The 16,838-nt window shown below is 40.8% G+C and overlaps 1 protein-coding gene across 1 annotated transcript in view; it reads left to right on the forward strand.

Annotated features, from left to right (window-relative positions):
* Window positions 1-16,838, forward strand: part of large1 (LARGE xylosyl- and glucuronyltransferase 1) — a 93,253-nt gene that overhangs the window by 42,119 nt on the left and 34,296 nt on the right. The window contains exons 5-7 of the mRNA XM_079184202.1: window positions 773-896; window positions 1,142-1,313; window positions 16,806-16,838. The exon at window positions 16,806-16,838 is cut by the window's right edge and continues 72 nt beyond it. Of these exons, the coding sequence (XP_079040328.1) occupies window positions 773-896; window positions 1,142-1,313; window positions 16,806-16,838 (329 nt within the window). The remainder of the gene's footprint in view (window positions 1-772; window positions 897-1,141; window positions 1,314-16,805) is intronic.

Here is a 16,838-nt window from a genome sequence, read left to right on the forward strand (position 1 = left end):
AAGGATACTCGGGCAGGAGGAAATAAGGCATTTGTTGGGGACTATTTTTAGGAGTGGATTAATCTACATTTGGTGGCAGCAGGACAGTGTATGTGGCATTGAGTCAAGATAAACTAACGTTTTTGGAATACTGCATAGTACTGCATAGTCAGCGGTTATATTCCAGTCAAGGCCCTGTCATGCACACTACCCCCACTCGTCCCTTGTTTCCTGTCTACCTCTATACCTTCAATCTAAGGCGAGAAAAACTAAAAATTATCTTCACATTGGGGTTGCTCCAGTTCAGGGATTCAACATTGTTTTAAAGTCTCAGTAAATACATGAATAAATCAATTCTGATGCACAAGAGTTGATCTGTATGTATGAGTATGTGTTTAGGTAATGTTTAGTAAAGCAAAATGAAGTTGGATAGATATCCTTATTTTGACAACTGCATGGTAATTACTAGTTTGAGAAGAGTTACTTTCGTCTTTCATTTAATAGTGACTTAACACGTCGATTAACATCAATAAGGATTTAGCAAAAAGGCCAAATGTGTAACTACAGTCCCTGTGCATGTTTCTCCTATTTTCTTTTCCTTTCCAGTTATTCCAGACATTGTTCAACCCTACTTCACACATGTTATGGATTAGACAGAATGGCCCTTTTAGTGTAGTTGTATTAAAGAACTCTCGGTGTGAAGTTGTTTATGTTTATTACATTTTAACCGGGATGGTGCTGTGAAAGAGCATTGAGCTTATTCATGTTTGTTTCTGTTTGTGTCTGTCCACAGACGGAACCCACTACATTTCCATTTCATCACAGACTCCATTGCTCAGCAGATCCTGTCCTCTCTGTTCCACACCTGGATGGTCCCTGCAGTCAAGGTCGACTTCTACGATGCAGATGAGCTAAAGGTGAAGAACACGACTTCACCTCACTAACTCCCAGCTTCCCTCAGAAATACTCAGACATGCATTCAACTTCACTTGCTATCCTGTAGTGCTTAATGATCTGAATGCCCCCTTCTTTGATTCTTGTTAGCTCTGTTTAACATCTTTTAAGGACGCTGTTGCATACAGAAAAATAAATATATATTTTTTAAATTCAATACATTTTAAAGCAAACTATCCGAACCCTGCATTTGTGGGGGTTTTTTCAGTCTGAGGTGTCATGGATCCCCAACAAACATTACTCTGGAATCTACGGCCTGATGAAGCTGGTGCTAACTAAGACGCTGCCGTCCGTCCTGCAGAGAGTCATCGTCCTGGACACAGACATCACATTTGCCACTGACATCGCTGAACTCTGGGCTGTCTTCCACAAGTTCAAAGGTAATACAGCTCCTATTTTTTAACTAAATTACCAATTTATTTAAGCAAATTAGAGTTTCAACTCTAATTTGATCCAAGCAGCAACCTCCGGTGCTGAAAAATGAAACCAATACAGAAGTGCCAAAAAGTGCTGTTCTTCAAATGGCCAACTGAGGTCAATCCCCATAGACCTCCATGTTAAAATGCCCAACTTTACAGCAGAAATAAACATATGTAGTCAGTGTCACTGTGGCCCGCGAATCTGCATTAAAAAAAAATATATATATATATATATATCCATAGTCCATTCATTTAACCAATACGTCTGTGTGGTGTAGATAAACAATGCATCATAATCGTCAAGATGCTACCCCCAGAGTTTTCTGAAGTAGCCCCTCTAATGAGGATGTCTGTGCAATCAATGCAGTTGTCACTGTGTTTCATTCATCAATTATTTTGCTAATATTTGTCAAACTCTCAAGACTCTCTGCTCTCTATCTATGCGTGAGGACACTTTCTCTCAGCTGAGCACACATTGAAATAGAGCATGTGGGGGCGGGACGACACGGACACATTTCTCATCACCAGTGCCGGCCCCAAAGACTCATGAATAGGATTTATTATTTATACATATTATTTATACATCTGTCTCTCTACACACCAATGCATGAAGTACATTGAAGTAACATGCACATGTGAGTGCTTTCAATGCATGGGTGCTTGTGTTCAATAAAGTTATTTTTCTCTGTTTCACATTAATGCACCACGATACAAGAGGTTGCCCACTATAACCCTGTTCTACACACACCTGTCCCTACAAAGACATTAAACACAACTTCTTTTCCATGCCTTTCATCCATCACATTCTGTTCATCAATGTTATATAAATCTTGGGCAAGGAATGCTATCACACCTGCTGTCTTCATGAATTAGCTGAGGGTGACCTATTTTCAGCATCCACTCCACACCACATCATCACCCAACGCAACATGCTAACATGTAGCGCTTTAAGATTTGCTCAGGGCGTTAAAGAGCAGAATTACGTATGCTTTTGCTACTCCTAATTAGGTCATGGCACTGACGACTGATAGATAGACTAGAGCAGGCTAACAGACGGCTACAGTAGTTTATACGAGTTTACATTTGAGTTCATGCAGGTACAGGTTAGGATTAAAGGCTGTTTATGCAGACACAAATGAAAGGGGAACAATAGTTTGGATTGTATGAGGTACTCCACCATAGTCAGTGTATTACCTAGAGTTAGGAGAAACAGTGCCAGCATGGGAGCAAAGCAATGTACTGCTGTGGACATATTTTAGATATTATGATATATGATATTGATTTTATAATCAATATCAGTATAAATGTACACCGTATTTAGAATAATTTCAGATGGGGAACTGATCTGAAATCCACACCAGTATATTGCTTTGCTCCCGTCTTGATACTTCTGTCTGTTTCTTCAAACTCCATCTAGATAATACACTAACTATGGAGAAGTACCTCATACAACTCCACTTCTCAACACTGGAACCACCCCTTTAACGTCAATTCACTTCAACCTGTGTAAACAGTTGTATAATGTCTTCTGGGGATCTGGAAGAGCTTATGTTAAGTCTGATGAAACAACCCTGATGAGGAAGGGATTGAAAGATCTCTGTGTTTACAAGGAAGAGGGGTCTGACAAAAAGATGCTATTGGTTGCATGATAGGAAATGTAGGATACAGGGTTTCTGGGGCTAGACCCATGCTAGGTAAACTAGGATATCTCTGTATCTGCTGCTTTGACAGTTCACTTTTAGTTTCTGAGTATCTTTTTGGCATTTTATTACTGAGTCTCAGGAGAGAAGACAGGAAATGATGGTGAGAGATGAGGAAAGCAACGAAGGTCCCTAATAGGATTTGAACCATAGACATTGTGACTCATGGTCACCAACACCAAGGCCACCAAGGAGCCCTGACTATCTTTCTTTTGTGAGTCCTCTAACTTGTGAAAGTACTCACTGGTGTAAGGTATGTAAGGTACCTGACTACCAGACTTCGCCGCATGTTGTGCCTCCCATGCGTCTGGGGACATTTGCATAAATGTCATGAGGGGAAGGTGGCAGAAGGGAAGCTGTTTCGATCATGGATCTTAGGTCATGAAGCAATTTCTGCCCACATGAACATTCACAGAGTTCACTGGGGGTAACTGCCTGGCTTTGGCCAATCAAAAAGAAGGCTGCAGGCTTCGCAGAAGTAGAAGTAGGCGAAGGAAGAAAAGAAGAGCGATGGAGGAGTTGAAAATGCTGGTGTTCCTGGGCTTGTACAACACGACACTAGCTACTGAGGACAACCAGAAGAAAAACTGGGCCTGGGATAACATTTCCACCAAATGATTTAATTATTTACATGGCACCAAGCTAGCTAACTCCGACCAGGAAGGCTCTATGACCTTCACCGGAGCACCTGCCTGTCATGGCAGTCTTGGACCGTTTTTAAAGATGCTTTGCTTTTCTGCAGAACGCTTTAGCAGGTAGGCGATTGTAGGAGTGGCATTGTGAAAGCAGCTTTTCTAAAACAGAGGACCTTTTCATTTATCTCTGAGTGCTTTCAGATTTAATCACAGAATCACTTCCGTCTTATTGGCCGTGCTTTGAAAGATCACTGACTAATAGATCAAAGTTGAAACTGACTGTAATTTTAGAGCTGCATGAAAGTGTAAAGCCTGCGCTATGCTCAAGGTAGCACTGCCAGAGGTTCAACATCTTAGCTTTCTTCATAGGAAAACAATGGCTCAAATCCTCTATAGAGAGTTACAGTGGGAAGAACATCAAGTTCTTATCTGAAATTGGAAGCGGCATCAGCATGTTGTGGATAATTTAATTCAACCTAAGCACGGTCGTCTTTCTGGGCAGTGACTGTTCAGTTCAGCTGCTGCTTCTCACAACCACGTCTCATGGAAAGAGAGGCTGTCAGCCTATTCTGTTCCTCCAATCTTCTGGTGTGATCACACAATTAAATATCACACCTCAAGAGCTGATTACACTTTGATAAAAGTGAAACCCATATTATCAGCAGTCCTACTTTCATTGTTTAATCTTTGTTGTGTACCAGTTACCCCCAATAATCGGTGTTGATGTGAGAGACTACAGGAGAGGAGGTGGCGAGAATATAGTTAGGCAGGCAAAAGGAAGCAGAACCGTAACAATGAACAGCGACTTGGTTTGATATCATTTTGATTGACACAAGTGCCATACGCTGACACTGGGATTGTAACCCATCTAGCATCCTGCAGCCTTAGACCTAGCGCCTGGCTTTTCCCTCTCAGTTGTCTTTTCCCTAGTGGCAAAACTCCTTTGAGAGTGATCGTGTCGATATACTGTCGTACTGTACCTCGCCATCTGCTAGATAAGTGCCCCTGCACTTTAACTAAGGATCTACAATGGGAAGTTATATATACTACAAATACAGTATACCATTGTTCTAACCAGGTACTTTCTCATAGATGATCAGCAGTTTGAAAACTCCAGCAACAGAAGTATAAAAAAGGTGCACAATTTTTGAGACTGAAAGGCAATGATGAACGTGAAGAGATAAGAAAACATCATCAAAGTCGTGGCCCAATGTCCGTGTACTTTGTACTTTTGTAATATTTGAAGTTCTCAAAGTTCTTGAAATAAAAATAATCTGCATTTCCCCCTGCGCCCCACCTGTAATACCACTGCGCCCCACAGTTTGAGAAATACTGCTATAGACTAAGGCACCTTTAGGTAACAGTTGTGTAGAACAGCAGCACTGAAATGTCCCACAGACATTACATGTTATTCTGTCAGCTGCTTGTTGGACATTTCCTGGGCTTCTGGTCACCGCTGGCTTTCTAAATATTAAAAACACATGAGCAGCAAAGATAGAGGGAGCACCATGGGGAAGGGCCTGGGGAACAGTGTGATTGGAGATGGAAGGCTCTGTACTGTGTCCAGGGTATCAGCAAGGCCTCAAGGGCCTACAAAGTGAATTATGAAAGTTGTCTCCTCAGCTGCTTGCCTATGAAATTGAATTTGATGGTTTTGTGGATATTAAAAGGAAGTCATGCACCATTCAGACTTTATCCAGGTTTACTCCCTCAATCAAAGCAGGGATGTGATAATGTATCAAACATGATGTTTCTGCACGCTGCTTGTAGAACATCTTCAAAAGATGATCGGATATAAACCCAATTGAGACCTGTCCTGCTTCTGCAGTTAATATTCAAAATGGGATCTGTGCCCTGCAATACATTATGTCAATGCCTCCTTCCGCGGTCCACAGAACTAATGGCAGATGAAGCTTTGGCAGTATAACTGTACCAACAACCTGTCCTTGAATGAGGAACACTTAAGTGTATTGCTGTTTTCTAGGTGCATGAGACATCGCTCCTCTCTTTTCCAGCAGTTCAAACCTCATGTGACAGAGATGCTTTTAAGCTGATCACTTGGCATTCTTTTCCTACCGTGGAAGGTCAAAATGCCTGCTGGGAAAAAGCCATATCTGTTATTAGGAAACAACATAACTGATGATAAATGTGAATAAAAATGCCATATTACTTGATTTAGAATTTGAACTCTGATCCTGTGCTGGGCCTCTTCACACACAGAGCTGAGTGGAGGAGAGACAGCTGAAGTGAGGAACGATGTTGCTAACGTGCTGACTGATTCAGTGTTTGCTGTTTTTAATGTTCAGTTTAAACTGATCCTCATTGTTCTCTGTCATATGCTACTTAGGAGGCAATGTGGCCTTGTGTGCTCAGATTAATTTGGCAGGCAGTTAATGGCTTAGTGAGAATGTCAACAGGAGTATCAGGCGAACCAGCTTCAGAAGTTGTCTTTAAAGAAGTGCTGTGTGGTGGATGAAGTCATGCTGATGTACAATGCTTCATGTGGATGTCCAAAAAGAATTCAATTCAATTCAATTCAATTTATTTTTGTATAGCCCAAAATCACAAATTACAAATTTGCCTCAGAGGGCTTTACAATCTGTACACATGCGACATCCTCTGTCCCGAAACCCTCACATCAGAACAGGAAGAACTCCCCCAACAAACCCTTTAACAGGAGAAAAGAGGGAGAAACCTGTGGGACAGCAACAGAGGAGGATCCTCTATCAGGATGAAGTGTGATAGATGTCATGTGTACAGAATGAACAGCATTACAGAAGTGATTCATATTTGGAAAAGGAATTGATAGATATTGAAAGAATCTTTTAGAGTGTTCAATCTGAGAACAGAAGTGGTGGTCGGAGGTAGAATGAGTGTTTCATTGGGTTAACACCCCTTCTCCAACCGAGGGGAAACCCTGAACTTAAAGGAAATTGCTTTGTTTAGGTTGTTTTCTGCTACGGTATACAGATCTGTGTAAAGGATGTTTCCTCTACTCTCTTTTGAGAGAGAAAGTATCTAAAAGGGACAAATGTATGTTTTCTATTGTGTGGTTTCATGAAGGTGCCCCATGTTTGTGCATTAACCAGTCAGAATGATGTTAGTTCACTGTGTAGATAGAGAACAAACTTCTTCTGTTGTTGGTTGACAGTGACACAGCAGTCAGACAGCAACCTGAGACACAAGAGCCATAGACTTTGAGCAACAACTCAGAAAAGCTACTGCCTCATTTCTATCTACAGACATGCATGTCTTGGTTGTTGGAAGAAGCTACCAAACATCCTCCAGATGGAAATGCACTAATAACGACAGATTTGCAGACAAATGAGCTATTACTGGGGCATCCTGTCAGCACCAAGATGGCTACGGACAAAATTCCGAACTCCAGGCCTCAAAACAGCAGACCACAAACCAATGGGTGACGTCAGGACATTATAATCAGTCTATGAGTGAAACATGTGACACAACGTATTAGTAGGCCATTGATGCGCACATCTTTTTGTGAAGATATACAGTCTTGTGCAAGTTCACATTTCACAAGAGCTACTGCTCAGAGTTCAAATCAACTAGTTTATGTTCATAGTTCACAATTTAGAATTTGGTGTTTAAGGGTTCGGGTTAGGAGCTAATAAATCGTGGCTATCTTTCACTCCTTGGGAATTTCTGGCACAGAGCACATAATACAAGCCTCAGAAACTCCTGTTGGGTAAACTGGGCTTACAAAAGCCATTTTATGGTTGACTAAAATACACTATCAACAGACTAGCTTGGCAAGAATAAGTATAAAAACAACTCATATGCAACACTTTCAAGAGAAGTCGGTGGTACACTGGTACTCTCCGTTGAAATGGAATATCTGATGTTATGACTTCCTAATAGTCTAATTCTCCAATATAATACAACCCCTACTTTTTCAAAGATCATTTCCAGAAGAAAGCGTCATCTTAAATGTGGCTCAATATGCTTTACACAGTATATCACCTAGTTTAAAACCAAAACCACACAATAAAAAACATTTAAGTGATCATTTCTTAGTTTTAATAACTTGAAATCATGATTTTGCACAACCGGATTTTGTAAAACAATAACACAATATCATCACATCATCATAGTTCCACGTATGGCTCGGCCCTAGTGCGGACCATGATGTCTCACGTGTTCAATAGTTGGATGTATCTCCTGATGAGCTTTTTAGTCAGAGCTGCATTGGGAGGATGGAACTGTGGAGTGAGGAGAGTGTGTTGGGCCTGCTGACCTTGGCATTCATCTTTACTTGTATCAGCACCACTGACTCAGCAGCAAAGACTTCCACTGATCTCCTTGTACCTCTCCACAGCTAATTTAAGAACTGCTCAGCCAGCCGCATGCTGGAAAATAGATTTTGGGTGGCCTGGGGTTAGCTGTGTGAGGACTTTGCTTAGTGGGACATGCATACATTACATAGTATCATGTCCAACTCTGTAATGCATTCTAACCAGACTGTAATTGCTGAATAGTAGATATTGGCTTTGATCCTTCAGGGACTCACGGACCAGATAGCCAGTTACAAATTACAAGATCAATAGTAACTGAACAGTGTAATGTCATTACGCTAATGCAATGGCTGTGCCGACAGTGTGGTTTGAATATAGAGAACAGTGTGAAGAATCACCTTGTTTTGATGGTCTATTTCCTTGAAGATATTCTAAACCAGAGCTGTTCTTTTCCTTCTTTTTGTTGAATCAGAGTAGAGCTATATTGATTTTGCTTCCATGGCTCTCTGGCTTGGAAACCAACTGTTTTTTGAGAAAAGGATAGTTGAGGGCTCACGGTCAGTTGCTCCTCAGTTCTTCTCATTGTGAATGTGAGGATTGAGTCAGCCCGCTAGGCTTAATGTGTTCACACTCTGTGGTCATTTAAAAGGAACAATACAGTAGTTTCTACTGGTTTAAAAGTGTGTGTGTGTGTGTGTGTGTGTGTGTGTGTGTGTGTGTGTGTGTGTGTGTGTGTGTGTGTGTGTGTGTAATGCGTAAGGTGTTGCTTGTAGTGACAAACACCAGAATGATCAACTACTCTTCAGAATTTTGGCTTGACCTGGCGTGAACTCTCTGTACTCCAACCTCTATCAACTTGGCCTGCTTCACTTTATCAAAGTAAAACCAACTTCTGACATGTTGTGCTATGATTGTGGAGAGTTTTAGGCTTACTGCTGCATTATTTCAAAGACAAAAGTGCTTTTTTTTCCAGGCGAACCTGAACATTTTTAATTTGAGCTGTATGCCATCTTCATTCAGCATTAACCAGTAACATATACACTGATATTTACACATCTCAACAAATCTCACAAAATTATTCAAATAGACCTTGTAGTTAGAGAGCCAGACTCTTTTGAGTATGGGTATATATTTTTCGAGCAGAGGCCTAAAAATAGGCTTAGAGGTTAAAAGGTTAAAGTAATGAAAACTTGATTCTTAATTTCAGGTAATTATATGTAGGTCTGCAACAACGAATCGATAAAATCGATAATAATCGATTATTAAAAGAGTTGGCAACGAATTTCATTATCGATTCGTTGTGTCGCGCGATTATTACGCCATTCAATAATGCCGCGTTCACACCAAACGCGATGAACGCGGCGCGAATCGCGTCATTCGCGCCGCCGGTCCCGCCGGAGACCGTTTGTGTTCATTCGCATGAATCGCGTTGGACGCGCCGGAGTGGGGGCGCGACTTATAGGCCTGAAAGCCGTTCATCTGTCCGCCATCAACCGTGGAAAAAATCACCTCTATTTCTGCCGAGTACTTGTTGTGGAAGTCCCAGATATCACGGGAAACTAAACGCCGTCATGTCTGGTTCATAACATAGTCCGGAGGAGCTCCGTGGATTTCATCGAGCTGTATTCACTGTATCTAGCGAGCCACACGTCGGCTGTTTACTACAGCTGTATGAACACAAAATAAACTGATTTGGCTGTGATTTAACGGCAATAAACCGACAAAAAGGGACTCCGAAATAACTACGTAATGATGCCGATTTGTACTTGTTTTCTCAATGGAGCTTGGATCGATCGGTGCTAGGCTATGCTAACATTATAGCAGCTCCATCAACACTCACAATAACGTCACATAGACGTAAATATGGCAGCGTCTATTCATTGTTTGAACTATATGGTTTACACACACACATTTATACACATAGTTTGGTCCGGTCTCTATTGATATGAGGTATCGTAGAGCTCTGGGTGAACACAGACAGCTACAGTATTAATTTCCTGATTCAACAACAGCAGGACGTCAGTGATGACAGGAGAAACATCTCAACGCTGATAGGCTATCGCGCCACAGCGTCACGCGATTTTTTCGGTTGGAAATTAATGCTTTGTTTTTTTATCCGATTAATCGAAGAAATAATCGACAGATTAATCGATTATTAAAATAATCGTTAGTTGCAGCCCTAATTATATGCTAATGAAAGCATAGTGAGATCCCCCTAAATCAGGGGTCACTAATTGGTGGACCGCGGTCCTGATCCAGACCCAGATGCCATCCAGGACCTAAAACCGATAGATAAGTGAGAAGTATTACATTTTAACCAGCGCAGCTTTTCCAGCATTTACGGCACTTGTTCAGCGGCGCAGGAAACACACCGACCAATGCGTTGTAAATCACATCACGTGATGCAGCTCAGCCAATCAAATATGAGTATTCTGACAAGTTTCCTGACTCAAGTGAGATACACACACCGTAACACACGGCGGAGAGACGGGGAAAGAGAAAGAAGAGCAGGACTATTTTTACGTGGGTCGGAGGAGTCCTATCCCAAGACGATCTCCTAAAAGAGAAATGTGTCCAGAGAGAGTCTTTAACCAAGAATGGACTAATTTGTATAAGTGAATTCTTCACACGGGCAGTTTTAAAACAGTATGTATAATTTGGAGCAAATGTACTCACTCACATCTGAAATGAAGACACAGAAAATAAACCTAAGAGCCCAAAATGATCAGAATCTTAATACATTCATTCACTGCCCAATGATGTTAACAGAGAGAATAGAGCTGAGTGGTTTAATAACCACAGATAAAGTTCATGCTCACAAATTTCTCTTGTAAATATTGTGGCTTTTTATTGACATCACACCTGAATTAAATGAATTTAAAGCTGCAGAACAAATCAGTGAAATTAATTTTTCTAAAATGAATTACTTCAAAAGCTTTCTGTTATGTCAGTTATTCTTTAATCCAGACCTTATTTTACTTGAAATGAGAAGAACATTTATTTATGTATGTCTATGTATTATTTATAGTCCATCCAGTTAAATGTGAAAACTGAGAATAATAATTGTTAAAATATAATTGATGTGTACTTTCTTTATTTGATTTGACAGTTGTTGACTACACAGACGATACTACAATACTACGATATATATATATATATATATATATATATATAGAAGTATATATATATATATATCATTGATGGGCCGTCAGGGCCTGCAAAGCCTTCTCTGCTGGCCTAAACAGAATCACAAAGTTATAGCTATTTCATAATTTAATAATTTTTCTTAAATACACTACATGTATTATAATTTATAAAAATATTTTTTCCATTATCTTATTTTCTCATTGCCCAGCTACTGTCTTCCTCAGTTGCTCTGCTTCCAGTGCAGCTTGTTTTAAGTAGAGCTTTTATCCAATCAGATTTCACCTCTGTGTCTCTAGGTAGAAGAGAGGCCTGAGGCCTGCAGATTCACTAGTGAATCCCTTTTCAGTTTAATGGGGACGATATTGTTGATTGTCATAGTCTTCAACCAATCAGATCTTTAGTTTGACATGTTGGGCGTATAAACGTGTTCAAGAAATACAACTGGGGAGGCTCGACTGTCTTCACTGGCGTCCATGAATCGAGAAGGACTTCTTACTGGAACTAAAACGCACGGATGTACTGAACAACCGTGAGATTAAACTCTTTATTAACAACGAAAGGAGGATGGACTTTGTCTTTAAATAGTGAACAGCAGCTCTGGTAAGTTAAATGTGTTTGTTTGGTCATCTGCAGTAGCTTTAATATGCTTGTTTATATATTATTATTTGTACAACTTGTTTTATGAAGATGGATTTTTGTTTGGTTTTATATGTGATAGGAACTATTGTTACGTCCAATGTTGCTCTGGGGACATATTTAGCTGGTGCCAGTGTTGCCAACTTGGCGACTTTCTCGCTAAATCTGGCGACTTTCTAAACCCTCTTGGTGTCAAAAGCTACTAGCAACAAATTTAGCGACTTTTTCTGGTGTTTTGACTCTGACGCGAAAGCTCGTACGTTCTGCACTGTCGTGAACGAGCAGCGGGTGCTGCCGTGAGCCGCCCCAAAGCACTCACAGGCGGTCAGTCTCACAGCAGCCTCGCGCAGCAGTCCCAGCTGCAGTCAGAGCAGAGAGGAGACGCACTCCCGGCGTATTCTCTGCAGTTAGTGTATCTACAGGTGTTGGCCTCATTTTTACACGAAACAAATAATAACCGTAGCTGTGTTTCAGCTGCAGGACAGCAGTGAAGGCCCAGGTATAAAATGCACAGCCCGACACTGATATATTTATATATGGCACTAAATAGCACAAGTTAGATATTATTGTAATGTTCCGGACCTTTGCACGAGGAGATTTTCTCAATCTGGACCTTTTTGAAAATGTAATTGAATACCCCTGCCCTAAATCTTACATACTGGGTCTTTAACTATTTTCCATTATTCAGCCTGGATAAAAAAAGGCCTGTGATTCTGCTGGTGTTTAATACATATTTTTGGGAATGCCAACATTATTAAATTGTCATTAACTATAATTAATCACACAGGTTTACTGCTCAATTTCAATCAAAGATGTTTAACCATAATAACGTGTGGAGTAGAATATAAACAGAACAAATGTTCTTCCCACTTCTGCTGACAATCGCATTCAGTTTACAGGCATTTTTCTTAGAATTACCTGTGAAGTTTGTCCCCATAAAAGGAGCACGGTTTAGTTTCTGAGCTCTAATTGTCCCGCTTAGTTATCACCTTGATGGCAGATCTTTCTTCTTTGTTTTGCAGCCTTTCTAAAGGAGGTGCCCGCTCTCTGCTGCCTGCTCCAATAAGCTCTCATTAATCTTCCTTACAGCCTTCATTAAAGCTGCCACCTCTACACTTCAGGCTCCTATCTCCTCCTTAATGCCCATCTCCTTGATCTTTATCTCTTCCCAGCTTGCCTTCCATAATCTCTCGCCCTGAAGCCCCTCTCGTCCCCTCATCTCCTGGATCTATCCTCTCCTGTCCTCTTTATACCTTTTGTCTAGTGGATCAATTTGTTAAATTTATTGTACTGTTGAGCATTGAAATCAACCTTGAATTAAATATTGATGTGGTAGGCCATTTGTGAGGTGGCAGTTCTCTCCTTTGTTGTTGACTCAGACATAAAAGCCTACTTTATGAAGGGATTATGTTTCTGCTGGCTCAGTGTTGAACCAGTTGACCCTGAAGTCTCTGCCATTGGGCCCCTCTACCCTCCATTACTGTCTGCACACAGTCCAAACTGTAGGGAAGCTGAAAAAAGCTGCTTAGCTGCAGATTATGACTTAATTATCTCGTTATCTCCAGACAGAACCAACGGCAACAAGTACAGCTTGTTTAATTTTTTTAAATTTAGTTTATCATACGTTTTAAAAGCTGCTACCCTAAAATGTGATGACCACACATTCTCAAATAGCGACCTTTATTTACCCAAACTGCAGAAACAACCAGGCCTTTAATTGGACATTCATTCCTAATTACGTTGAATTGTAAATCTTTTTGGTAACATTGTTTGTTTGTTTTACTGACATTAAAGTGGCTTTAAACGGTACAGTATCCCAGTAAGTGTTGAGTTTTAATGACTGTAACTTAACACACATCAAACAAGTGATAAGACTGAATTTTGAATAGCAATACAAATTAAAAAACCTGATGAAGATTATGTATCCACTGATATTAGTTTTCTTTCATAAACATTTAACATAACATGAAACATGTTTGTTCCATAAAATGTTTATTTTTTTAAATAGTGAGCAAGCTGTGGCCTGAGTGTGATATTTAACAGTTGCTGTTGCTCTCTGGTGGAACAAATACTGTTTCTAAATCACCCTTTCTTTGACACTTCTGCAATGTAATTTGTTATAATTTATTGGGTGACATATGCTGATATGATATATCTGGGATAAGCTAATATTAGTCAGTATGTGAGTCTAGCTCTAGGAAATAGCAATTCCCTTGAAAGAGAAGTAGACAAGTGGTGAGAACGACAAAACTATGTTGTTGCACTGATGGAATTAGTGCCGTGGAAATCTGCGTTATGCTGAGATAGCTCTTTTTTTTTGCCAGCCTGTATTTGAGACAGGTTTTATGTGTATGTGCTGGCCAAACCTCCAGCTATTTTAAACTTAATGTGTGAATATTGGCTTTTATTTGAGAATTTCTGGTAAATCAATTGTTCTTCCAGATGTTGATGGAACATTATAGTCTCATCTTTATTCTCTTTCTCTCAAGGCAGACGTTAGGGATGTGACTATGGTTTTTTGTGAATTCCTGGATGACTGCCAGTGGCAGTGAACAAAGTAGGTATATCTCCTTGCGCTCCATGCAGATCGAGATCTTATGTAAACCAAGTCATGTGCGTGACGTGTAGCCTACCGGCCCTCTCCTCTCCTTCACCTTATGAGGTGGCAGATTCACTTGCTACCTCAAAAGCCTATTTGATTGTCTCAACCACTCAGTGAGAGAGCCTCTGTTTCGATGGTGCACAACCTCTGTTTTTCTCACTGTAGCAGAAAACAATTGCTCAGAGCACCTAAAGCTCAACATTCAAGAGCAACTCCCGAAATGGACAAAACCAATTGGCCCTTTCCTCCACGTACGATCTAATTGGGGGAAAATGGTATGCCTCCAGCTCTATGGCCTAATTGACATTGCTGGGGTACAAGAACTTTGTCACCCAGTAATGCACACTGACTGACCTTCCATCAATGTGGCCATGGTTTACAGATACAGCTGCCACGTGAACCCTTTAAGGTTGAAGCAGCCCGGCCAGCTTCAAAAGATACTGCAAGTACCGCAGTAGACCCTGCAAAGGGCATGAGACTGGATCTAACCCCCTGTCCCTGCACCATAAAGAAAACACTGGCCAACAGTTTATATTCCCTTTCCTTTGGAAGGAGCCCTTGCAGTCTGCAAGGTCTCACAAATTGAGAGCTCAAGGTCAGTCAGAAGTGACCACTCCACTAATGGTCATGCCAAGAGTTGAAGTAGGGCAATCATAACCTTCATGGATACCTGGGGGGCCCAAAGAGGACTCTGTCACACGTTGAAATGCTGACAAGAGCATCCATCCCAAGTGGGGCATTGGTCTCTGCCAAGGAAAACCAGAGACAATGAGTCGTGCACTCTGAGGCGAATAGGTTCACCTGGGCCTGCCTGTATCCATCCCAAATTATTATTCCCAGCTGCACCATCTGAGGGTGCAACCTCCACCTCAGCCGCCTCAAGTGTAAGAGGTAATCTGCCACAGAGTTTAGTCTGCCTGGAAGATGCATCTCCTCAGAGACACCAATTCTGGTCGAGCACATTTCCATAGCCTCTGAGCTTCCCCCGGGGACTTCAGTTACCGGGCCCCTTCTTGATGGTTGATATGACACAGAGCTGAGATATTGTCTGTCTGAATGAGCACAGGCTCGTCCATTCAGCTCTCATAAACAGGACCGAGAAACTCATTCCTATAACCACCATCACTTCCCATCACAGACGCGATGTCAAACCCCTCTGGTGCTAAACAGAACTATTTACATACAGCCCTTCTGCTACCTCCTGCTCCTGACTGTAAGCCTGTTAGTTTGGGCCTTTTAAATATCAGATCTCTAAATAGTAAGTTGTTTTTATCACAGGATTTTATTACTTTTAATAAATTAGACTTTTTTTATCATCACATATACATGGCTGTCTCAGGGAGACTGTATTTCTCTAATTGAAGCAACCCCCGTCAGATTTTACACATCTCCATCAACCCCGGCTGTCGGGCAAGGGAAGGGGGGGTTTAAATGTACTCTCATCTTACATTGTGTGTTTTACTTCATATGAACATCTTGGTTTTATAGTGAACTGTAAGGATCCAGTGCTCATTTTAATAATCTACAGATTCCAAGGCCTAACAGTGTTTTTATTGTAGAATTTGCAGAGTTAGTATCCCATTCTACATCAAAGTATGACACAATTCTTATTTTAGGTGATTTTAACATACATGCTGCTGCCCTTCACAGACTTTTGTCACTGATTTTATGGATACCCTGGAATCTTTTAACCTCACTCAGGCTGTACACACTCAAAGGGTCACACTCATGATCTAGTTATTTACACCCTGGATATCATTATATTATATATTTACTGTGGTCTGATAACTTTGAGACTAAGGATATCTGTGTTTCTGATCACAAAGCGGTTTTATTCAATGTGATTTTATTTCATCTTCTACAAGTTATTCATACTTCACATGTCTAACCACGGCTTTTGTTAATGCCTTTAATCCTCATATTAATTTAGAGGAGCTGGTCTCCCTTTTTAATCACATCTGTCAGACTGTCCTGGACTCTGTTGCCCCCCTTAAAGACAAAGAGTCAACTAGAACACCCCGGGCCTGGCTAAATGAATCCACCCAAAATGTATTTTATGAGAGTTGGAAAGATGCAATGAGGACTCATTCAAACGGCAGTTAAAGAAGACTTCCCTCTTCTCCAATTTAATTTTAGCAAATCACTCGAATCTGAGAATTTTATTTAATTAAGCTAAGACGCTTAACTCCAAAATTGCCCCTGCCGGCGGGTAAGAATGGGTATGAATGATTAGGCAGGTGGCACCTTGCATGGTAGTCCTGCCATCAGTGTATGAATGGGTGTGAATGGGTGAATGATGACATGAAGTGTTAAAGTGCTTTGAGTGGTCGGAAGACTAGAAAAGCACCATACAAGTACAGTATAGTGCTGAAATATAGTCTTCAGTGAATTGTAATCAAATAAATGAAAGCTACAGAGAAAATAAGAAGACGTGGATGATGTGAAAAAGTAATGATATTGTGTTGTGATGCTGTTCTCAGGTCAGCAGGTTCTCGGTCTGGTGGAGAACCAGA

Source organism: Pholis gunnellus, assembly GCF_910591455.1.
Source record: "Pholis gunnellus genome assembly, chromosome: 22".
NCBI lineage: Eukaryota > Metazoa > Chordata > Actinopteri > Perciformes > Pholidae > Pholis > Pholis gunnellus.